This window comes from Mesoplodon mirus (genome assembly GCF_964341445.2).
Source record: "Mesoplodon mirus genome assembly, chromosome: 19".
Classification (NCBI taxonomy): Eukaryota; Metazoa; Chordata; class Mammalia; order Artiodactyla; family Ziphiidae; genus Mesoplodon; species Mesoplodon mirus.
The window spans coordinates 14,025,775-14,051,385 of record NC_138995.1 but is presented as its reverse complement, the minus strand read 5'-3'; the positions used below and the strand labels follow the sequence as shown (position 1 = coordinate 14,051,385).

Here is a 25,611-nt window from a genome sequence, read left to right as displayed (position 1 = left end):
GGAGGAAGGAAGGGAGACAGAGAGACAGGGAGGGAGAGAAATGAATCGATTTAGTTGGTCCTTATCCAGCATCACGTGTTCCTGTTAGACACAGCTCTCCTGCAAGGACCCCTCTTAACCGCAGGCTAGAGATGGCTGTCTTTGCCTCAAGCACCAATGCTTGGCCTGGTCAATCCTGGCTAAGGAGGGGTGGTCACAGAGTACAAAGCACAGTGAACACTGCTACGCATAGTGGTTAAACAGGGCTGGGGACATGGCAGGCACTTAACAGTCTAGAGTCTCATCTCTAGTGTCTTGGGTTCCCTAGATAATGACTAAAACTGACTTTTTATTCTTGTCTCTCAGCTTTTCTGTGGACTCCTTAGGGATTTCAGCAACCAATATAAGTTCCATGATCTCAGTCCAACCCAAGAAGGGCTCACTGACCACAACGGAAAAACCCACAAATGTCCAGGTGCTCTTCCGTGCAAAAAAGGAAGTGAAGATCGAGCACCAGCCAGTTCTGCGCTGTCAGGTAAGCGAGCTCAAAGGGAGGACTCACATGGTGGCAGGCTCGTGGGACTCACGCCGAAAGGAAGCATATACTGTCTAACCCATGCTCCAGGAGGGGAAAGGGAGTGCTGACCTGGTGGCAGCCAGAGAGGATACACCAGGGCTTAGGGAAGTACAGGCACTGGTAGGTCGGGTGGGAGGTATGCAGAGTCATCAGAAATTGACAACCCCAGAGCAGAAATGTGGCCCCTGGTCTTCGGAAGAGACCAGACCAGAGATAAGGAAACTGAGTTTCAAGTGCAAAGGAAGAGAAGGGAAGTGAAAATGGGAGGCACACGTGGTGCATGTTGACCCATGGCTGGCACACGGTAAGTTTTATGTTAGCATTTACTCGTATTGATGATGCAAAAATATAAAGAGAATGATATAGAGAACTTGGCTTCAGGTCAATGAAGAAAATATGGAATGAAGTGGACAGTCATGGAAATTCTGGAGTTGTGGTGGTGGCTGACATCTTCCCAATCCTTTTTCCCTTTCTAGATTATTGAGCCCAATATCTCAGAAGAAGGTGAAATCCTTGCCAGCATCCCAATTAAGTTTTCTGTGAATGCCGTGTTCTCCAAATACAACATCAGCCCCTCCTCCATCATCAACTTTGGGGCTTTGATCTGTGGCACGCGTAAAAGCTCCTCCTTCACCATAGAAAATCAAGGTGTAATCGATTTCAAATACACCCTTTATAGGCTGACAGGGGAGAGCTCCCTCCATCAAAAGAAAGTGTAAGACAAGTATTTTCTTAACTCACACCATTCCCTGGTTAATTAGTGCTTTATATTTTACAGTAAGCTTTCATATAGTTTATCTAAATTCACCCCCAATCCCCTTTTGTGGGTAAGGTTACTAAGGTTTAGAAGTGACTCATCCAAGATTATGGAAGAAATCATCAGTGGATCTCAGTTCTGAACCCACATGTCTGACTCCAAACTTCACATGCTTTCCAACTGCTGTCCAATATATGATACATTTTAATTGAACAAATGTAAAATCTTCTGCATGGGATTGTGTCTGTTGTCCTGGTGCTCCTAGTGTGCTACATTACTTACCAGTAAGTCATTGTCCTATCTGTCATTCTGTAGGATTTATAACAGCAAGCTAAATCAAAAGAAATCATAGCTGTGCTTCATGATGGGGGATGGCAAAGGGTACCCTGGAAATTTGGACTAGAGAAAGCCTGGTGAGGCCTTCTTTCCTGGGACTGTTTTTACCTTCTCCCCATGAAGACACTTTATTACAACAGCTAACTTAATAATTGTTCCAACAGTAAAACTCTGTATTCTTCAAAAGGTGGCTGTCAATCAATTAATCAAAACAATTTACCTTTCTGAGTGCTTTTGGCTTTTATTTGTCATATTTTTTTTGACAAATTAGGGATGGTTTTTTACCAGTTCCCAGGTACTTTGTCTTGACTTTCAAATGAATTGACTTTCTAAATAATTAGTAATTTAAGATTGACTTTCTAATTAATTGTTTTAAATCAGACATACAGCTTTACATTGTTTGTAATTGTTTTATATTTTTGTCGATCTCCTCTTCCATTTTGGCAAAGTTTGAACATATTAAGACTTTTTTTTTTTTTTTTTTTGTGGTACGCGGGCCTCTCCCTCTTGTGGCCTCTCCCGTTGCAGAGCACAGGCTCCGGATGCACAGGCTCAGCGGCCATGGCTCACGGGCCCAGCCGCTCCGCGGCACGTGGGATCTTCCTGGACCGGGGCACGAACCCGTGTCCCCTGCATCGGCAGGCGGACTCTCAACCACTGCGCCACCAGGGAAGCCCAAGACATTTTTAATTAAACTGTCTAAAGTCTCTTTCTTCCAAATCTAATTTCAACCTAATTTTTTATTACTTATTTTATAATATAATAATGTTTATTTATAGATATTATAATTTTGTTTTGCTTTAAATTGGTTTTAATTTTAATTTATTTTTCATCTTAGCATACACAAATTCATGCAAAGCATTCAAACTCCAGTTGTTCTGGTCATTAAGCAAGTGAATGCTCAAATATATAAAACTCTCAAAAGTTTAAAATTGTACCTCAAATACATTTGAGTATTTTAGGTGAACTGGCCTCTAAAAAACCAATTATTGGGTAAACTAGTTTCGAGTGAAGTGAACACCTACCAAAACCTGTATTTGTGTTATTGTTTACACTAAGTCTTAAAAACACTGTGACTCTAAATGTGAAGAAGAGGGACAGAATTTAATCTATTTGCCATTGCGCTTTTTAAGTGATAAAAGATTTGAGGTCTACAAATAAGTTCCACACACAACTTTCCAGTGAACTCAAGTAAACATTTTAAATTATTATTTACTTGCAGTAATCCTTAATGTCCTTATGAATCATATTTAATACGTATAATTTCTGCATACTTTTTTCACAACTGTTAAATGAGTTTGGCTGATAATGAATAAGCTGACTATGCTCCCTGATGCCCTCTTGGGCAAGGAAAGGCCCTTTCCTCCATTTCAAGGAGAAGGGATCTTGCAAGCAGACAGGCAGGTGGTATTTAATGACCACCCTAACCTGAGGGTATACTCTTGCTTCTTTAATCAGTGTCAGCCATGTTAGACGTGCAAGATCCCAGGAAAGCGAGAGCTTCTACAGGACTGGACCTTCTAAGGCAACCAAGTTCTCTGACTCTGTTCAGAAAGATGCAAATGTCACAAACCAGGTGAGCACCCTTTTCCTTTTTCACAGAAACCCCTGTGTTCTAGCAACAGAAACCTGCCAACTAGTTCTAGCAACAAATACCTCCCTAGGATAGCAGGATTTGAATTTTGAATATTCCTACTATGGCAGGAATATTAAATAGTTATAATGAAATATCACTTTCATCTTGAAATAAGGAGTTATGGCTTTTAATTTGGATATCCTCTTTTGCTTTAAAACCTTCATTGGCTCCTCATTGCTTTAAAATTAGTTTCTACTTTTCATAAGTATTTCAATCAAGAATCATTTGTTGATATGAAATAGAAGCCCATTCAGATTGGCTTAAATAAAAGGAGATTTGAAGACTTTTACATCTGGTAAGGTGAAGTAGACATCTTTCTCCCTAGTCTTCCAACTAAGTACAACTAAAAACCATGGACATTATGTATAAAACAAACATAGAAGACTGAAAAATGGAGAGAAAAAAATCACACCAGCTAGGGTCCTTGGGACCCAATAGACATCACAGTGATGAGTTCCCTGAGATTTCTTTTTGCTTCATATACCCTAGATCAGGTGCTGAGGGAACCAGCAATCCAGAAACATCAACAAGCACAGACCAAAAAAGGCCCCAACAAAAGCCTTCTCCCACTAGCCAAAGGACCGGGAAAAGGTAGCCTAGCAAGACAGAAAACTTTCAGATAAGAACCGTAATATTACAGTCAAACATGACAGAGAAATCTGTGGTCCTACCCCACATATTTCAAGCAAAGGCCAGTGGGGAGCCTAGACTTCTCACTCAATCCAGGCTATAATGAAGTGCCCTGACCCCCTGCCAAAGTGATGTCCAAGAACACTCAGTAGGGAGCCAGACATTCATTACCCACCATCACCTCCACCATTGTCAATGGCAACACCACATGGGGAGCCTTGACTTCCACTCCAACCCAGTGGTAATGAGACAACCTTCTCATCCCCCGAGGGGACCTCCTACCCCATGGAATCATCAGAACAGTAATGAGACACTCTTAGCCCTCCCCACAAGGGAAATATTAGTCAAAGACTAGTGGGGAACTGGAACTCCCACCCTAAGAAGTCCAAGTGGAGAATCTGGACTACTATCCCCACCTGGCTAACAAGGCAGTGTTCCCCCCTCCCCTGCCAGAGTGGTGTCAGGGAAAGCCAGCTCAAACAGAAGTTTAAAAAGATCCAGAGTCTCATCAATATAATACGCAAAATGTCCAGGTTTCAACTGAAAATCACTCAGCATACCAAGAACCTGGAAGATCTCAAACTAAGTGAAAATAGATAAGCAACAGATGCCGACACAGAGATGACCAAGATGTTAGAATTATCTGACAAAGATGTTAAAGCAACCAACATAATGCTTCAAAAAGCCATTACAAATATGCTTGGAAGAAATAAAAATATAGTAAGTCTCAGCAAAGAAAGAGAAAATATAAAGAAGAACCAAATGGAAATTTTGGAATTGAAAAACATGAATCACCAAAATTTAAAACTCAATGGATGGATTCAACAACAGAATGGAGGAAACAAAAGAAAGACTCAGTGAACTTGAAGCCAGAAAAATAGAAATTCCTGTGTCTGTTTCCTATTGCTCCCATAACACATTACCTCAAACTTAGTAGCTTAAAGCAATACAAATTGTTTCTCTTGTTTAAATTGTTCTGTAGGTCAGAAGTCTGACACAGGTCTCACTGGGTTAAAGTCAAGGTATTGGCAAGATACCTGCATTCTTTTCTAGAGACTTTAGGAGAGAATCCACTTTCTTCCCTTTTCCATGTTCTAGAGGATACCTGCATTCCTTGGTTCATGATTCCCTTCCTCCGTCTTCAAAACCAACAATGGTGGATCAGGTCCTTCTCATATCACATTACTCCAGCCTCTTCCATAGTCACATCTCCCTCTAACTCTCTTATGTCTGCTTCTTCCATTTCTAAGGACTCTTGTGATTACATTGGGCTGAGGATAGTACAGGATACTATCCGTATCTCAAGGTTCTTAATCATATCAACAAAGTCCCTTTGCCATGTAAGGTAATATATTCACAGGTTCCAGGGATTAGGATGTTGACATCTTTACAAGAGGTGTCCAATCTTAGGTGTCTTAGGATGCCCAATCTAAAGAAAAAGAGAAAATAGACTGTTTTGAGTCTACTGAAAGTCTGTTTAGTCTAATGGGAAAAAAATGAACAGACCCTCAGGGACCTGTGGAACTGTAACAAAAAATCTAACAACCCTGTCATCAGAGTTCCAGAAAGAGGTAAGAAATAGGTAGGGCTGCGGAGCAAGCCAGCGTTTGCTATTAACTTAAACCGGTATAAGTATCAGTCAGGGTCTGTTATTGTCATGGTAACAGGCAACCCTAAAAGTTATCATAGCTTTAAACAACAAAATTCTATTCAATATTTCTCACTAATGTCTATGGGGGAGGAAGGAGGACACTGCGCTGGGTTGCCCGTACACTCAGACCCAGGCTTTTGGGTTGCCATGGCAGACGGAAAGTGTGATAAATTATACATTGTCTCTTAAAATCACCTCTTGAAAGTGACCCCTTTACTTCCGCTCACAATTCATTGACTAAAGAAGTCACATGGTTTAATGTAATAAGCATGTGTTCAAAAAAAGAGCTAAAAATATATGATGAACAGCACTAATTAAAATTTATCAGAAGGTGTAGCAATACTCTTTCTTATTTTGCATCAAACAGGGGTTCGTACCCTGTAGTTCAGGGCCTCCCAGGACTACTGGGTGATGAGTGACACAAAGAGAATAGAAGCATTCTATTTTTTATGTCACTTTGGAGAGGCTTTATTTTATGCTACTTTCCCGAAGTAGTTACAACTTCGGGAGGCTCTCCATGGTTCCTCCTCTTCCTCTTTCTTCTTTTCTTCCTTCCTTCCTCTCTGCTCTACTTCTCCACTCTTACCTCCAGAAAGAAAGTGTACTGTATTAAAGAGGGAAATGTATTAGTAATTACACTGCTTAGTTGCTTAATAGTTCAAGAAATAACCTTTATTGGGTTACAGTGTTTGTAGAGCTATAATAATGTAAAAGTTTGTATGCTATGTTATTAGAAATATACTACATTAGTGCATTTGAGAGAATAAGGTCAGAAAGTCCCTGTATAGACACAGGTAGGGTAAGGAGGAGGTGCTCGTGGATGGCTGTTTACATTCTGGCTACTACTTCACCAGAGAAGTAAGGAAAGAACACAGCTGGCATGCAAGCAAGTGGAGCAGGGGATTCAGCCCAAACTCTGTTACAAAGTCTCCACTTAGTTTAAGGGTATTATAATGTCCTTGTAGGATATACGTATATATAATACGGAGGATGTATAATACGCTATTTTAAAAGCATATGCAAATGAAGAAAAATCATAACTGGTTATCGAGCAATGGTGGACTAGCTAATTCTACTCTGGAGAAAAGTCTGATGGAATTTGTGGTGATGGTGGGGTCAGGGTAGGGGATATTGAAAGGAGAGAAAGAAGGAGTGAGATTCTTTGGAGAAGGGTTAGGAGCCAAACTAGGAATGCATATTTGGGGAGAGTTGAGCACGCTGCCTCTCTTCCCTTTGGTGGGACTGATCAGCCTGAATAAACCTGGTACATTGCCTCCTCCATCTCATCTCTTTGGATAAATGGAAAGCAACCATAGATGGAGGCTTTTCCTCATGAATCTCTCATTTAGTGTTTCGTTTTGTTTTGTTTAATATTGGAGTATGGTTGATTTGCAGTGTTGTGTTAGTTTTGGTGTGCGCAAGGTGATTTGTTTGTACATACACGTGTGTCTGTTCTTTTTCGGATTCTTTTCCCATGTAGGTTATTGGAGAGTATTGAGTGGAGTTCCCTGTGCTATGCAGTGTGTCCTTGTTGATTATCTATCTCATTCATTTAGTGTTTTTTTAGTGTTGTTATAAAAGGAAAATAGTCTTTTCTTACTCTAGTTGAAAAGTAAAATATTGATAGAAAGAAGCATAAACAAAGCCTAATCCCATCACCCTGAGTTAGTTACTGATAATATTTGGCATATGTGCATAATTGAGGTAATATATTAATAACTTTATAGTATTTTTTCACCTACCTTTCTCATAAGCATTTTCCTAAGTCATTAAAACCTTTCATAAATATAATTTTGATTCCTATGAACTGTCCTATCATGTGAATGTACAAAAATATTTCCTTATTTTTATTTTGTGTAAAATAATTCAGAATAAACCTCTACAAAGCTGTTTTGTTTTCAAAGAATGGAAATTCATGTTTGTCTTAAAACGTAACTAATAACGTAAATCCACAAATAAATAAAGATCACGACACCAAAAAAACAAATAAATAAATACAAAGGAGAGAAAATAAAAGAAAAAGAAATAGGTAGGGTTGAAAAGGTTCTCAAGGAAAAAAATGGCTAAAAGCTTCCCACATTTGGCAAAATATTTAAACCTACAAATACAAGAATCTGGGAAAATCTCAAACAGCACAGACCCAAAGAAATCCACAGCAACACACATCATAGTCAAATTTCTAAAAACTAAAGACAAAAAATCTTGAAAGCAATGGGGGAGGACTGGCTCCTTACATACTTACATATAGGGGGGGAAACTATTTAATGACAGAAGATTTCTTACCAAAAACCATAGGGGCCAAAAGGAAATGGCACAACATTTTGCAAGTGCGGAAAGCAAATCACTGTGAACCCAGAATCTTATATCCAGCAAAGGTATCCCTCAGAAATGAATGGAAAATCAAAATATTCTCAGATGAAGGAAAACTAAAATCATTCGTCACCAGCAGATCTCTCCTAAAAGAATGGCTAAAGGAAGTTCTCTAAACAAAAAGTAAACAATAAAAGAAGGAATCATGGAGCATCAAGAAGGAAGAAAAAACATGGCAAGCAATTATGTGGGTAAATTCAATAGACTTTCCTTCTCCTCTTGAATTTTCTAAATTACGTTTATCAAAGAAAAAGTTATAACATTGTCTGATATGGTTCTAGAAGGATGTAGAGGAAATATTTTAAACACTTATAAAAGGCAGAGGGTAGATAAGCAATTGACAAGCAACATGGTGAACACTACAATTAAGGTGTGTATGGAGGGAGGGGCTCCAGAAAGATGGAGGAATGAAATCCTGCTGTTCCTGGTAGCTGTTAAAAGTCATTGAAATAATCATTTTGTAATTTATACAGGTATCAAATCATCATGTCATACACCTTAAACTTATACAATGTTATATGTCAATTATATCTCAATAAGCCTGAGGGCAAAAAAATAAGAAAGGAAGGAAGCTCCTAAGAACCAGAGAAGTGCATGATAACACCCCATGTTTTGAGCACAGATTCTGTGCCAGATGCTTTGCTAATTGCTTCATACACATTCTTTTATTGAAGCCTCCGGTGATCTCAGGGTAAAATCTTTAGCTTCATTTTACTGATAAAATAAGACTCAGAGAAGTCACTTGTCCAAGGTCAAACAGTTAATACGCAGCAGGGCTGCGATTCAAACCCAGGAGCATCTGACTCAAAAGTCCATAATCCTAACCCCTGTTTCCCATCTGGGTAAGTGTTGTACTATGTAGAATGTGTCTGTTCCCTTAGACCCCCACTTAACCATGACTGTTCAGAAGGAATGTGCATAGAAAGAAGTGCCAAGAGAGCCCGTCCCTGAAGACCCCCCCCCCAGACTCTCCCTGCCTCCAGGAGAAGAGCTGGGCCCAGAGAGAGCCTGTGGGGAGAGCCCCCCCCCATCCAGTCCCTCTTGACACCATCTCATGACTCTGGTGGAAGGGCTCAGACTCTGCCACCCACGCTGCCTCTACCCCTCCTGCCCCTCCCACCCTTCCTGCAGGCTCGCTTCACCCACGGCATGTTCACCGTGTACCCTGGGTGTGGCTCCATCCCTTCCGGAGGAATGCAGGTCGTGACCGTTGACTGTGTGGCTGACCCTGTGGGAAGATGTGAGGAATGTATAGCGATTGATATCTCTGACCGAGACCCAAGAGACCAGCCCACTGGCATTCCGTACAGCCTGTTGGCCGAAGCCTGTCAGCCAGGTACTGGGCACTCAGATGGGACAGCACCCCTTACAAGACCTTCCTTCCTCTGTAGCACCCCCCTCCCTTGCAGATGCCTAATAGACGTGGCTGGGCTTCTTCCTTTGGGACCTTAGATCTTCCTCTGGTGTCTTCAGCCGTATTTTTCCTTATAGACTTAAGGGCGTGCACACCTAGAAGGGGATGTGCAGCTTTAAACTCCTGGTCTTCCTGAGTTTGGTCTGGGATTCTCAGATGGATAGTGTTACCTGGGAATCATGGTGCAATGGGATATGGCACAGAACCCAGAAACACTGAATCCTGCTCATGGCCAGGCCACTCCCTGTAACATATGCACAGAGAACAGTGGTCAATGACTGAGTGTATTACAACTTTAACCCAGAAAGATCTCAGGTGAAGCACGGAGTCAGCTCCTCTTGCGCTGGCTGTAGGTCCCCTGCGGCCTCTCACCAAAGTGGGCCAAATGCCTCCTCCCTTCCTCAGCTCACCCCAGACCTTATCCTGCTTACCATTGGAAGGAAAAGGTGGTTGGAGTCTGGAGACCAGCAAAAGCAGTCCAAAAGAGGAAGAGAAGACAGAATTTGTCCCATCCCTCACACCTTCTTGTGTGAATTCCCCTCTATGATTGTCCTTTGCTGGAGTCTAAACCTCCAAATTAGGAATTACAGAGAGCAGGAATCGAGCTCTCAGCCTTCATCTCACAGTCTTCCCTCCACTCCCCAGCTTTCGTCACCGACAACACCACCTTGATATTTGAGGAGCACCAACTCTGTACCAGCGCCAACCTGTACAGCATCCTGCAGACCATAGAGAGCGGGGGGCTGTTTGTGGAGGATGAGAACAAGTTCATCTTCTGCAATGTCCTGGTGGGCCATCAGGCCAAGGCTCGCTTCAAGATCTCCAACGTGGGAAAGATCGCCTGTGACGTGAACATTGTGGTTAAGCCCATCTCCAACAAGGTGAGTAGCCCCAGTGGCCCTGGCCCACCATGGTTGGCATAAAGCCAGGGCAAGAGCTCCTGGAAACCCCTGCTCTGGAGCCTGTATTGTGAATGGGGATTATCTGGCTCTCAGGCCCCCTGGAAGTCATATGAGGGGACATATGTTTATCCCAGTGGGCGTCTCCTCTGGGTACCTCTGTGATAAACTGGTTCACACGACGGAACAGTGCACTCCTCCATCAAACACTAATGTGTCTACGGGACAAAGCACTGTGGGGAGAGCCAAAGATCGGGTCATGAAGCCTGCTCAGGTGGCATGTTGGTCTGGCGAGGGAGAGTTGGGGGGTGTCAGATTATAAGTGTAAGGTGAAATGGTGAGCATTTATTGACCTCCTGCTGTATGCTGAGCACTGTGCTAAGTGATTTTTATTTTTTATCTCATTTCATCCTCAGAAGTTTGTAGTATCAGATTTTGTATTATTATCCCCATTTTATAGTTGGGGAGGTTGAGGCTCAGAAATGCTAAATTCTTCCCCTAGGTCCCAGAGCCTAGGGATATAAGGCTTGGTTTAAAGCCAAGCTTCATCTACGTGCAAGGTAAATAATAAGTGTCCATCTCGGGGTCTGCCAGACCAAAATGGCCTTCCCTGTCTGAGTCCGACCATACTAAGACCCTTTTCCCTCACAGTGGAACAGAAAATTCAGGGTACCAAAAGAGAGGGCTGAGTCAGTGGGTTTCACTCACCCGTAACTTCTAGTCAATGTACTGCAAACACTGCCTAGTGTCAGCTCAGCCACATCAGTTCTCTGCCCGAAGATAGAGTCTCGGCCCAGGTGGCCCTTGTGCCCCAGAGTTGGTATTGTTCTCATGGCTGATGGTGGTAGGGAGATGGCCGAGAGGGCTGGTCTAGTCTAGAGCCAAAAGTAGTGTGCATTTCCGGGGGACTGTCACCGCAGAGGGACACGGGTTGAGAGACTATTATCACTTTCTGACCTTTTTGGGACAGGAAAGGGCAGCTTTCTCCCTATTCTGTTCTAAAAACGTGAAAAGTGAGCAAGCCTGATTTCTAAACAAAGATCGGTTTTTAACAGGGATTTGCAGGCATTATGTTGTCATCTTCCTCCTTAATTTGCAGATTATTCCTTGGAAAGAGAAAAGAAACCTTACGCTCTCAGCTTAAGAACAAGAAGGAATAGTCAGTCTTGAATCCCACCTGCCTCCCATGAGAATAAAAAATCCTTTTGAGGCCGTTCCAGGGGTCCCTACAGTCCCTACAGTCTTCCCCAGACACTGCCCTAAGACAGGAGCAGAGAAAATGCTGCAGAAGGTGGTTCTAGCCAAAGCTCTTAGAGTTAGAAGGAGCAGAAACCCACTCAGGATGGCCCCAACATAGCAAGGTTTGCTTCAGTGAATCCAAGACCTCACACACAGGGCAGAACACAGCATGTAGCCAGAGGTCTGTGGGACTGGAACTGTCACCCGAAATTCAGCTTTCAGAAGACCAGCCGTGGCTCCCCAACTGCCAAGAGCCATGTGTTTCTCACACATGGTGTCCCCATTGCTCCTTTCTCTAGTCTGGCTTCCAGCTCAGCCCCACGTCAGCAACCACCAGGGGTCTCTGGCATCTTAATTTATTTGTGTGGGTGGGGTGGTGGGGTGGCCAGGGGATCTGACTATCTGAGATATGGTTTAGTTCATCTGTTTGAGTCCAAGATCACAGGTCTGGCCAATTATTGCTCAGGGGTGGGTCCCTGAGTACCCAGGCCGCTCCTTCCAGGATCATGACTGTGCAAGCAGTGGGACATGCCTACTGCAGAGCTTAGAGGAGGGAGATGTCACAGCAGGGCTTGTAGAGGTGAGCAGCAAGCCTTGTGCAAATGCAAAGTGGCACACACACCGATCCCTGCTTCCTCCCGCCCCCATCCAGATCTTTGCCCGCATCACTGACATCTTTGAAGTGGAACCCAACAAGATGTGTGTTGCCAGCCGCTCGCATGCCTTTGCCACGGTGTCCTTCACCCCACAGGCCATGCAGACCTACCAGTGTATCTTTGAGGCCACCTTGGACGGCTTGCCCAGGTACCGGCTCCCCAGCTGCCCCTCCTCCAGCAGGGCAGTAGGCCACACTCCCTGTGAAATGTCATTCCTGCCATGCTAGACTGACAGGCCTTGATCTTTCTGTTCCCTGCAGCAACCTGGCCAAGAATCGAAGCCTCATATTTGATATTGTTGGAGAGGGGAACCTCCCTCGAGTGACCGTTGTGCGGCCGATTCTCCATAACCAATATGGAAACCCCTTGCTCCTCTTTAAGAGGCTTCTGCTTGGTCATTCAGAGACACTGCCTCTTGTCCTCAAGAACAGTGGCACCATCCCTGCCAAGGTACTGCTGGAGGGTGAAGCATGGGGTGAAAAGGGAGAATCATTCAGAAGCAAGACCTCTGACATTGGGGTTTCTGCCATCCCTAACTTGTGAGGACTTCTTTGATGTTCCTCATACGTTAACCTGGGTAAGACATGGGACATGCAGAGGGGAATTAGGCGTGGTCTGATTACATAGTACACTGATAATTACTGTGCAAGGCAGTGAGCAATGATAATATACCAAGCTGAGTAGGTAGGATTATGGGTGTTCTGAGTGTCTTCCTTATTTTTTCACTTTTTTTCTGTAACGAACATTGCATTTGTAATAATGAAAAAAGAAAGAAACTTCATCAGGGGTGAGAGATATAACGTCAGAAGGGACTTTTGGTTCAGCAATTATGTTTTTATTTTACAAAAAAAAAGAGTGATAGATTGTGTAAATGTTACACAAAGAACTGTAGGACTTTTGAAAGTAATCTACTCCCATCTAGGGGAATCCAGGAAAATTTCACTATAAAATGACATTTGAGCTGGGCGTCGAAGGATATAGCTGGGTTTCAGTAAGTGGGCATTGCAGTGAGTGAAGCCTAGGCAAAGAAAGAAAACTGCAAAGACAAAGGCACAGAAGCAAAAAAAAAAAAAAAAATTATAAGGTACAAATAGGAACTAGTAAGCACCAGCTTTGTGAGAGCATAGGGTATAGGTTGAAGAACAGTGAGAGATAAAAATAGAAGGGGACAGTGAGGGGACAGTGTGTGGGGGGCTTTGGATTCTACAAGACATTATTACAGTTGTTGTTGATGTGGTTAGGACTCATTTAGATTCACCCAGAAGTTACCATTTTTACTGCTCTCCATTCCTGCATCTCCAACCTACCATCTGAGATCCTTTTTCTACCTACTGAAGAATACTCTTCAATATTTCCTTAATGCAAGTCTGCTAGTGGTGAATTCTCTCAGTTTTTATTTGAAAATCTCAATTTATCCTTTATTTTATTTTTTTTTTTTTTTTGCGGTACGCGGGCCTCTCACTGTTGTGGCCTCTCCCCCTGCGGAGCACAGGCTCCGGATGCGCAGGCCCAGCGGCCATGGCTCACGGGCCCAGCCGCTCCGCGGCATATGGGATCCTCCCAGACCGGGGCACGAACCCGTGTCCCCTGCATCGGCAGGCGGACTCTCAACCACTGCGCCACCAGGGAGGCCCTATCCTTTATTTTTAACGTAAATGTTGCTGGCTGTAGAACTCTGGGTTGGCAGTTGTTTTCTTTCAGCAAATGGGAGATATTATTCCAGTGTATTTTGGTTTCCATTGTTATGGCTGAGGTGTCAGCTTATAAGTCAAAAATGTTCCTCTAAGGCAGTCTTTTTCCCCTGGCTTTGTACCTTTGTATTTGTTTTCTGCAGTTTTACTATGATGTGTCTAGGTATGGATTTCTTTTAATTGATTTTTCTTGGAATTCACCAGGCTTCTGGACTCTGCAGTTGATGTTTTGAGTCAATTTTGGGAAATTCCTATATGTGTTTTCAAATATTGTTTCTATTCCATTCTGTCTCGTCTCTCCTTCTGGGAAGCCACGTCAATGTATGGAAGGTCTTCTCATTATATCCTCTCCTCTATGTCTCACAACCTCACTATATTTTCCATCCATTTTTCTCTGGGCTTCATTTTGCATGATTTCTTTTGTCCTGCCTTCAGTTCATTAACTCTCCCTTTGGCTATATTTAGTTTTCTATTAAACCTTCCATTCAGTTCTTGAGTTATTATATTTTTCAGTTCTAGAATTTTTATTAGATTGTTTTTCAAATCTGCATAACCAGTTTTTATGATTTCTAGTTTCATCCCAAAATTGTCAGACTTTTATTTCTTGAACACAGTAATCACAGCCATTTTGCAGTCTATACCTGATAATTCCAAAATCTGAAGCCCCAGTGGGTCTAATTCTGATATCTGCTGCTTCTGTTCATTTTTGCCCATGTTGTCTTGTCTCCTCATGTGCCTGGTTATTTTTGATCATGTGTTGTATTATATTTGAAAAGTTAATTTAGAAATAATTAGGCTAAGGATGTATTTTTCTTCAGAGACAATTTTCATTTGCTTCTGCCTAGCACTTGGGGGCACTAGAAATGCAGGATCACCTTAAACTGGTTTTAGGGCTTGAGATTTTCTGTGTTAGACAGATAACTCTGAGCAGGATTGCTATCCTTGGGAGAGCTGCTTTATATCCAGCCTAACTTTTGTCTTACTGTGCAGACCTTTGGGGTCCTAGTCTAGAGCAAAGAAGACACTCCCACCCCTCACAGGACTTTTGCCCTCTTAACACCAAGAGACCGTCAGGAAAGCACAGTTCAGCCTCCCATCTGCCTCTTCCCGACTGGCAAATGCCCCAGGTCAAAAACAGCCCAGAAGGCTAGGCTGGCCTCTCTAGACATCCCAGACGTTGGCCTGGTTATTCTTCATTATCTTCTTAGCTCTGTGATGCTTCTGAAATCGTTGGGGGGGGGGGGGCTGTTTGTTTGGTTTTTGTTTTGCATTTCTTTATTGTCTTGAGTCCACATTACCTAGTTTACCATTACCCTGCATGGTTTCCATTATTGTAGCTTTATAAAATGTATTAGCACCCATTCCCTGTTTTTCTAATCTTTCTTAACGATTTTTTAACAGTCTCTCAGATGAACTTTAGATATCATTTTATAATGTTCCTCACAAAATCCTATTGGGATTCCTATGAATTATTTAGGGGGGAATTTCTACTTTTAGAGTATTTAGGCTCTCCACCAGGAACAACATTTAGGATTCCAACCCATTTATTACATCTTCTTTTATGTCAATATGTTTCCATATGATTCCTCTGTATAGTTTCTTATTAAGTTTATTTCTAAATATATATTTTTTTATCTCAGGAGCTTCTATGTGATGTCACTATTTCTTCTTCGTGCCTCATTTTTTATATTGTTCAATCTTATTCATGATGGTGCCAGCATTACTTATCTTCTAAAAATGTCTGCTGGTTCCTCATACATAAAATATGATATATGGCTTTAGGTTTTTTTAATCAGCTACATGGCTTCCAGTGGGCTGTAAAGCATCCCTTTTCTCCAAGTAAGTCAGATGTCCACCTTGGTTTTCCTCTTATCTTGGTAGGACGCTCAGCATGACACTATCAGGCAACTAATGTGTTAGTACCTAGAAGATACTGGTTTTTAGGAACTCACATCCATGCAAGCCCTCATAGAATGACGAATATTCATTTCCATTTTACTAGTCTAGTGTATATTTCACAACTGCCTCTGTCAATAACAGAGACCTTGGCAACCCCGTTTTGACTGGGTAATCCAGAAAGTCACCTATACTCTCTGGACCTCTGGTTCCTTATTTGAATAGCAAGGACTGAGCTAAATTTTTGTTTGTCCTCTCCAGGTATAATATTTATTATATCTCTCTTAGTAAGAAACTCGAAAAAGTGAGCACTAGGCTCAATGATTTTTTGGGGTACTCCCCCAACAGCACAGTATCTCACTTCAATTCAGAACTCATGAGCAGCCTGTAAGCTTAACACTCAATCTTATTTCCCTTATGCCAGTTGCATGTTGACCTGCAGGACCAACTAGGAGTCTTCTCCCTGAAGGGGAAGCCATCCACCTCCTACATCTACATCATAGAGGAAAACAAACCACAAGCAAAAGGTAAGTAGGGCAAGTGTATCTTCTAGAGAGCAATGGGTCCCAGTAGCTCTTTTGTTAGAGGACTAACGTGTACCCAGCCAGAGTCAGATGCCCAGTCTCGTCACCAATGGCCTCTCTAGGCGAGGCTCATTCCCACATGAGGGCTGCATTCCCTTGAGTCCAGGTCTTTATGGATACGTCTTCCTTTAATCTGGTTCTAGATCATGTCTCTCTCTTCTCGTTGCAGCAAAGAAGGCTCACACAGCCTCCCTGGTTGTTCCTCCTGGAGACACAGCTGAATTTGATGTTGTTTTCCATTCCCAGAAGGTTGGGAGAATGGCAAGCATCATCCACTTGTCAGTAATCAACAACCAGTATGAGGAGACGGTCATCCACATGGTGGGAGAAGGCTACGAGGATGACATCACCTTGGACAACATCCATGGGCTGGTGGCTTCCTCCAGCCAGGAGGCCTCAGATATCTCTGAGATCATCGAGGAAAACATGATGGAAGACTTTGTGGCAGGTGAGAGAAGCAGCAGTGAGGTGTTGACACCTGTTGGCTTGTGGTTCATTTTAAATAAGAATGAAATTTAAATAACAGGTTGGCTAGCTTCCTGGGAATTTAGGACTGAATCTCCTCTTTGTTACTGTATGATCCTTCATGCCTGACTAAATCACTGCATTCATCCATGTGTTCCCTCAAAGAACAGTTGTTGAGCATCAGTGTGCATGTGCCTGGAGTTCCAAAGAGTAATTAATAAGAGAGCCTGTCCCTTAGGGAGCTTATTCTTTGAGCTCAAATTCCAATTTAGCTAATAAGAGAAATTCAAATTCCAGATTAGCTGAAAAGTGAATACATGTCTCTCTGTAGTTTTCCCTGTCTGTATCTTTTAGCTGGCTTGCACTGGCATCCTGTTTCATCTGTATCATGTACCCTAGACATTCTAAGAGAAATGGCGGGCTGGTTTAATTAGAGAAGGTGTAGGTTTGTGCCACCTCTGGAAGACCATTCTCTGCAGCCTCACTACTCAATGCGCTGAGAACCTACAGCATCAGCGTCACCTGGGAGTTGTTAGAAATGGGAATTTCAGACGCCTTGCTAGCACCTCAGACCTACTGAATCAGAATTTGCAGTTTAACAAGATCCCCAGGTGATCTGTGTGAACATTAGAGCTTAAGACATGCTGCTCTGCAGTTTATCAAGCACTGCGGCTTCATTTGGTTGATTATATTCTTTGTTTTCTTTTCTTTTTTTTTTTTTTTTTTTGCGGTGTGTGGACCTCTCACTGTTGTGGCCTCTCCCATTGAGGAGCACAGGCTCCGGACACGCAGGCTCAGCGGCCATGGCTCATAGGCCCAGCCGCTCTGCGGCATGTGGGATCTTCCCAGACCGGGGCACGAACCCATGTCCCCTGCATCGGCAGGCGGACTCTCAACCACTGCGCCACCAGGGAAGCCCGATTATATTCTTTGGGTAGGAAAATATTTACTTCTTCATTATTATAAAAAAGCATTTGCTAAACACCCTAATTGTTTGGCTGACTGCTATGAAGTGAGTTATAAACAGTCTCACAGTTTCTCTAGGAGTTTAATTATAGTTCTGGAATGTAGCCCTAGGCAGTCCATACAACATGGGTTAAAATCAGTGCTCCTGGGCTTGCCTGGTGGCGCAGTGGTTGAGAGTCCACCTGCCGATGCAGGGGACATGGGTTCGTGCCCCGGTCTGGGAAGATCCCACATGCCGCGGAGCGGCTGGGCCCGTGAGCCATGGCCGCTGAGCCTGCGCGTCTGGAGGCTGTGCTCCGCAACGGGAGAGGCCACAACAGTGAGAGGCCCACACACTGCAAAAAAAAAAAAAAAAAAAAAAAAAAAAATCAGTGCTTCTCATGTATCTGGTGTTTCACCTCTGTTTGTAGCTACAGGGTGGCATCTTTCTTATCAGGGGTCAAGCAGGAGCCAGCAGTGAACCCTAGTTCAGAAATCAGATTTCATACTTATAATAGGGTTACCAGATTTAGAAAATCAGAACACAGCAGTCCCCATTACATTTGAATTTTAGATATTAAATTTGAATTTTAAATAGACTATAATTTTTAGTATATTTGTGTCCCAAAATTTTGCATGGGACATACTTATACTAAAAATTACTCATCATTTACTTGTAATTCAAATTTAATGGGGACTTCTGTATTCTGTGTGGCAATTCCAGCCCTTAATAGTACTGTTTCACCAAACAAATGGAGTTGGCGGGCGGGCAGTGGGGAGCTATGTTTTCCTTTGTACAAATGGAGGTGAGGGCCAGAGTGGGTGGGTGGATGGGTGGATAAGTAGACTCCCTTATAGGAGAGAAAGCTTGCTGGCGAAGGACTCCAGGCGTTTCCAGTATAACCATCCAAGGAAGGTGGGGTTGCATGAGGGTGAGGCACAATGTCTTTCAGGAGCTGCCTCCATGGGGAAGTGAGCCTGCAGAGGAGGCAAGAGGGGACTCACTGCCCCCTGCTTCTGTCCCCTAGCTGCTCTGGTGAACCACATCCAGTTTGGGGACTGCCACGTTGGAAACAGCTATAACGTGAGCTTCACAATCACTAATCACAGCCAAGTGAATGTGATACGGTTCGAATGGCCCCTTTTAGCCACAGTTTCTTTCTCCCCACAGGTAAGTGAAAACCAGTTCTTGTTTTCTGCACTCCCTTAGGCCTAAGCCAACCCCAGTTTGATTGTCAGCCCATTCCCACAGATACATAGGATGGGATGGATGCATCCCTCACTCCGACCTGGTACCAGAAATGTCCCCTCTGGCCTAAGAGCAGAGAATGAGGTCACCAAGACTGATGTTGAGGAATTCCATGGAGACCTCCATGGATGAAGACAGGTCCCAGTCTTCCCATCCCCAAGTGTAGACCTGTGTCCCCCATGGTGTGTGTTCTTTGGAGCATTTGTCCTGCAAATGTGCTTCATCAAAAGCTAAAATGGGGGTGGTGGTTTTGTGGACAACAGAGATTTAGAAAATGTTACATCTTTCTCCTACAGATTCTAGATGCCCTTCAGCATATTAAAACCTAGTCAACTTTGTTTTACCTGGAATTTTCTAACCCCTTCTTTGAGTATCTCACAGCACACATTTATGAATTGCTAACCAAAGCTTGACCTCGAACAAGGCCTAGGACCACGTGGCAGCAGAGCCTCACCTCTGGCCAGCACTTGTTTTTCATAGACGTTCACTTCTGAGTTCCCAGGACACTGGATGTATCCATGGCCTCTTGCTCTGTTTCAGCCACTGAGTTTGTTCAAGCACAGAACTCTAGGGGGTTAGAGCGAGGAGGGTTGGGGACCCACTTTTTCACCTTTAAATTAGGGTGCTATCAGGAAGAAGTGTTTTGCTTCCTGGAGAGATATGAAGTGATAGTCAAAGAAGGTAGAGATAAGCTTCTTATGGTCCATTTACACACCCACGGGCACACACTTGGGTATACACCCACGTGTGTACACGTACACACACACACATAGTTGTAGCCTTGGGAAGTATTAAACTTTCTTCTCCCTTCACTTTCCAGAAGAGGAGGGGTTTCTTATCTATTAGAAACATGAAAGGACTATATATATAGGACTATATATAGTATGTATTTGGGTATGTGTATGTGCATTTATGCATGTTCAATCACAAATGATTTTATTCTACAAACCAAATTGGATTTCCCATATATCTGGAACACTTCAGCAAATCTCAGCCTTTTTGGTCTCAGGACTCCTTAATACTCTTAAACATTACTGAGGGCCCTCAAAGAGCTTTTGTTTATGTGGGTTATGTCTATCAGTATTTACCACATTAGAAGTTAAAACTGAGAATCTTTAAAAACATGTATTTGTTCATTTAAAATATAATAACAAACCCATTACATGTTAATATAAATACCATATTTTTATGAAAACGGCTTTATTTTCCAAAACAAAATTGTGCGAGAAGAGTAGCAGTGTTCTACATTTCTACAAGTCCCTTTAATATCTGGCCTAGTAGAAGAGAGCTGGATTCTCGTATTTGCTTCTGCATTCAATCTGATGCAGTATTGTATGTCATGTAACCTCTAGGAAGCTCCATTATATACTCACAAGAAAATGAGAATGAAAAAGTCAAATGTCATCTTAGTATTATGATGAAAATAGTTTTGACCTTGTGAACTCCTGAAAAGATATTGGGGCCCCCAAGGGTCAGTAGATCACACTCTGAGAACTGCTAAGGTACTGTGTACATCTGTCCATAGTTTGTATAGGTCATATGGTTGAGAAGTACAGGTGGTTAAGAGTGTGGTACCAGGTACCGTGGTACCTGCCTGGGTCTGAATCCAGATCTTCTAACATTAATGGTATGACCTTGAGCAAATTACAAGTTTCCTTGTCTATCAAATAGGGGTGATAGCTGTACATCCCATAGGGCTGTCGTGGGGGTTAGTAGAATTTTGTGAAGGTTTAGCATAGTGCCTGAAGCATGTAACAGTTTGGTAAATATTAGCTGCTTGTTTTTATGATTAAATTTCTAAGAACATCTTGTACATATTTAAGATGGTCTACATATACGGGCTTGAATGATGCATTATTTTTTTGCCAAGACTTTTGACCCTGCCCCTAGAGTGGCACCATGAGGCATCAAAAGTCCTCAGGATTGAACTCCCCAAAATACTAACGCAAGGCTCTTCCCCAGGCGGGCCACCTCCACCCTGGCTGTGCCAAGGACATAGCGGTGACCGTGAAGTCAGACGTGCCCGTCAACCTGAAGAAGATGGGGATCAAGTGCAAGCTCTCCAAGATCATGTTTCAGCTCCCTGCAGACCAGGTCCCCGACTGGGACGATCGCATGCGCACGGTCAAGTGGGTGGACGTGCTCAGAAACACGCCCAGGACTTTCACTACAAAACGAAAAGTGAGTAGGGACACCAAGCCCCAGTCTGGCCAAACCTGCCGTGCTTGGATGCCTCCTGCCCTCAAGCTCAGTGTTTCATCATTTCCTTCTTTCGTGGAAAAAGGAAATGGTCCCTGTTCCACCTGACCTGGGTTTCCAAAGCAGCGAACTGAACTTCCAAGCAAGCCACTTGCCATCCACACTACATGGACCACACAAACCACACACCTTAATTGGTAGAGCTTTCATTGAAGTCTTTTTTTTTTTTTTTTTTTTTTTTTTTGCGGTATGCGGGCCTCTCACTGTTGTGGCCTCTCCCGTTGCGGAGCACAGGCTCCGGACGCGCAGGCCCAGCGGCCATGGCTCACGGGCCCAGCTGCTCCGCGGCATATGGGATCCTCCCAGACCGGGGCACGAACCCGTATCCCCTGCATCGGCAGGCGGACTCTCAACCACTGTGCCACCAGGGAGGCCCAGTCATTTTATTTTTGATAATCTCTTTTATTCCTGTCCTTGTCTGCAAATGTGCTTGCCATATTTATCGCTCATATTTTGACTTTAATGAATCTTTTCATGATTATCTCCATACTGTTTTATTCTGAAGTATTTTGCTTATTCTTGGCCCTTTATTTTTCTAAATAATTTTTGAATCCATTTAAACAAGTACTGTGAAAACCCTGATGGAAACTTGATTGGAATTGGATTGTATCTATAAATCAGTTTAGGAAGGATTGATAATTTTATAACATTAATTCATCCTTTCCATTAGCAAGGTATATCTATTTAGGTCTTTTTAAAGATTTTTTTTTACTACCATTCATTTTCTTTAATAGTAATAAGACTCTTTAGTTTTTTTAATTTGTTTTTGAGTCCATTTTATTAAATTATTTTTCTAGGAATTTCCCCTTCAACTAAGTTTTCATATGCATCTTCATAAAATTATTCACAGTATTTTCTTATCGTCTGTTTAAATATCTGTAGGATGGATGGTGATATCTCCCTTTTCATTTATGATATTTGTTATGTGTATTTTCTCTTTTTTTCTTCTTGATCATTCTCACCACAGGTTTTCTAAATCTTTTCAAATAAACAGCTTTTAGTTTCATTGGTCCTCTCTGTTTTAGATTTATTTTCTGTTTCATGAATATCTATTCCTACCTTTATGATTTCCTTTATTCTACCTCTTGGAGGTATCTGACCCCAGAACTCATGCCTGTGCAGTCGTGATGCTCTCAGTAATTTCTTGTTGTTCAATTTCTTCCTTTCCTATTTCTTTTTTTTATACATCTTTATTGAAGTATAATTGCTTTACAATGGTGTGCTAGTTTCTGCTTTATAACAAAGTGAATCAGTTATACATATACATATGTTCCCATATCCCCTCCCTCTTGCGTCTCCCTCCCACCTTCCCTATCCCACCCCTCTAGGTGGTCACAAACCACTGAGCTGATCTCCCTGTGCTATGCGGCTGCTTCCCACTAGCTATCTATTTTATGTTTGGTAGTATATATATGTCCATGCCACTCTCTCACTTCGTCCCAGCTTACCCTTCCCCCTCCCCGTATCCTCAAGTCCATTCTCTAGTAGGTCTGTGTCTTTATTCCTGTCTTAACCCTAGGTTCTTCATGACTTTTTTTTTCTTAAATTCCATATATATGTGTTAGCATATGATATTTGTCTTTCTCTTTCTGACTTACTCTGTATGACAGACTCTAGGTCCATCCATCTCATTACAAATAGCTCAATTTCATTTCTTTTTATGGCTGAGTAATATTCCATTGTATATATGTGCCACATCTTCTTTATCCATTCATCCGATGATGGACACTTAGGTTGTTTCCATCTCCTGGCTATTGTAAATAGAGCTGCAATGAACATTTTGGTACATGACTCTTTTTGAATTATGGTTTTCTCAGGGTATATGCCCAGTAGTGGGATTGCTGGGTCATATGGTAGTTCTATCTGTAGTTTTTTAAGGAACCTCCATACCGTTCTCCATAGCGGCTGTACCAATTCACATTCCCACCAGCAGTGCAAGAGTGTTCCCTTTTCTCCACACCCTCTCCAGCATTTATTGTTTCTAGATTATAGGTTTGGCCTCATCATTTCTTCTGGAACTTGAGTCTGTGAGTTGGTTCTCATTTGCCTGGGTAGAAGGAAGCACTGTTTTATCTCCCCATTATTCCTGTGAGGCAGGTGGCTCTGCATCACTGAGGACACGGCTGCCTTTGTTACAGGTGGTAGAGACGGATCCTGAGCCTGCTTACTCAGTACTAGAAGAAAACTACCAAGAACTGCAGCTGCAGATCAGTGCCAACGTGAATTTCGCTTCATACAAGTGCCAGACGAGCGATGTGCACTTTAAGGAGACACTGGTTCCCCAGACCCGAGTGTTTGAGTGAGTCATCAAAAGCCTCCTGACACTCTCAGAGAAGTTCTTTCTCTCCATCATTCACTGGCTCCTTCATCAAACATTTATTCAGTGTCCACAGCAGCATAGACCAGACATCACATCTGCGCACCAGAGGGTCTTTGTAGGTCCAATGAAACATTCAGACCCACAAAACTATTGAAGTTCACACTTGGAAATCAAGATGTAGACCTGGAAACACAGTCTTACCGGGAAGGTGGCATCAGGCAGTGGGCTTCGGTGGGAACAGTCCTTGCAACAGCCCGTATCACCACCCAGGAACTATTCCTGTTGCCCCTGCCCCAGGTGACAGCTTGGACGATACCTACGCTAGCGGGCGTGGGGTCCATCTTAGCTTAGAAGGCCGTGACCAACAGAAGCCAACATTTCTCCTAACCACTCCATGGCTATAGCTTCCAGGATCCCTGCAAGGGACGTGCCCAGTTACAAGAGTCACTACACTCAGAGAACCCCAGTGCTATGGCCTCCCTCCAGGGAGTCATGATTCCTCCCAGTCCCGCCCAAAGCAACTTACCAATCAGGGGTCATTTTTACTATAAACAAAGTTGTCTAATAATATGGCTGACATTTCTCTTATCAGGCTTCCACGGAAGCAGAACTAGAAAATTAATTCAAAGTCGAAATTGTCCTTAGAAGGAGAAAGGGTTATGTTAACCCTTTAACCACACTCAGGTGATACAAGGATGCTGTGGGTCCTGCTCTCAAAGAGCTCGTAGTGGGTGTTGGGGAAAATGGGTGAAAGTAGTTCAACTGATGGTTGCAGTATAGTGCTCTGGGTTTGCAGGAAGCGTACCTAAAGCAGACCAAGACACGGGGAGAGGCAAGTGTCTGGGAAGGCTTCCCGGACAAAGTGGTGGCCCAGCTGAACTTTGGAGGAGAAATAGGAGGTGGCCAGGTGAGGAAGTGAGAAAAAGGGCCTTCAGGCAGAGAGAGCAACACAGACAGAGAGAAAGCCTGTGACTATTCTTTGAGAACTGCAAACACAAAAGCGTAAGCCACTGACATCTCTGCATTGTAAAAATTAGTAATTAACTTGTTCAACTCATTCTGCATTTGTGGCACTTAAGGCGTCCTCTCAAATTATTATAGAACCAAAAGAGAGGAAGCAGGAAGTGGGATCTTCTGCTGAAGGCCATTTCACCTACAGCAGGGGTTGGCAAACTCTGGCCCGTGGACCAAACCCAGCCAGCTGCTTATTTTTATAGATACAGTTATGTGGACACACAGCTGTGCCTGTCTGTTTATTATCGTCCACGGCTGCTTCTGCACTTCCACAGCAGAGGGAGCAGTTGCTGCGGAAATCTCTGGCACACAAAGCCAAAAACCTTACTATCTGGCCCTTTACAGAGCATTTGTTCACTCCTGGACCTAAACCAAGAATGCGTTTTACTAGGAGTATTCTGTGCCACTGAGATTTCTCCTCTTTATAAAAATTTGCTTTAGGATAAAGACCAGTGCTCATAAATTCACACAATTCATAAATTCACACAAGCCCCTGAGGCCAAAGCACTTGACTTCAGGCACAGCTACATGGTCTACCTGGCCCGGATAATGGGAATCTAACCCCTAAACCCCACCTTTAGACCTACTGCCCCGCCCCCCGCAACTTTCAGCTCCTACTTCTCCCCTAAAACTGGGAAGAGCATGTGTGTTTCTTTCTCTTGCACAACCATTTTCTTACATCAAGGCCTCATCCTCTTGCTGCGACTGTGATCAAGTTTAATCGTGATTCCAGAAAAAGCCTCTATCTCCCAGTTCTTGTCTTAGAGCAGGGAAACTTGAGACAAGAAAAGTCTCCACTAACTGAGAATTTGAGACAAGTATGTGTCTCAGCCAGTGAAGGCATCTGAGGCAGGAGTCAAAGGGTTTCTGACCACAAGGACATTGTTTCTGGTGGAAAGTGATTCAGGAAAGGAGAGGCTTTGGAATTTGCACCCGAGGGAGGTGCTGTCTTGTGAAATAGAGTTTGTTTCCTCTCTCATGGGAATTTTTCAGGATTACCATGATGCAGGCTGAGAGCTCATTGCAGAGGCTGCTGGTAGTATG

General features: G+C 43.1%; 1 protein-coding gene across 1 annotated transcript in view; it reads left to right on the top strand.

The window, feature by feature from the left end:
- The window catches only part of HYDIN (HYDIN axonemal central pair apparatus protein), a 437,603-nt gene that overhangs the window by 373,868 nt on the left and 38,124 nt on the right, over positions 1-25,611 (top strand). The window contains exons 57-68 of the mRNA XM_082606776.1: positions 346-514; positions 1,033-1,271; positions 3,108-3,225; positions 9,068-9,272; positions 9,996-10,231; positions 12,141-12,292; positions 12,405-12,594; positions 16,156-16,258; positions 16,485-16,763; positions 18,754-18,896; positions 20,937-21,155; positions 23,372-23,532. Of these exons, the coding sequence (XP_082462902.1) occupies positions 346-514; positions 1,033-1,271; positions 3,108-3,225; positions 9,068-9,272; positions 9,996-10,231; positions 12,141-12,292; positions 12,405-12,594; positions 16,156-16,258; positions 16,485-16,763; positions 18,754-18,896; positions 20,937-21,155; positions 23,372-23,532 (2,214 nt within the window). The remainder of the gene's footprint in view (positions 1-345; positions 515-1,032; positions 1,272-3,107; positions 3,226-9,067; positions 9,273-9,995; positions 10,232-12,140; positions 12,293-12,404; positions 12,595-16,155; positions 16,259-16,484; positions 16,764-18,753; positions 18,897-20,936; positions 21,156-23,371; positions 23,533-25,611) is intronic.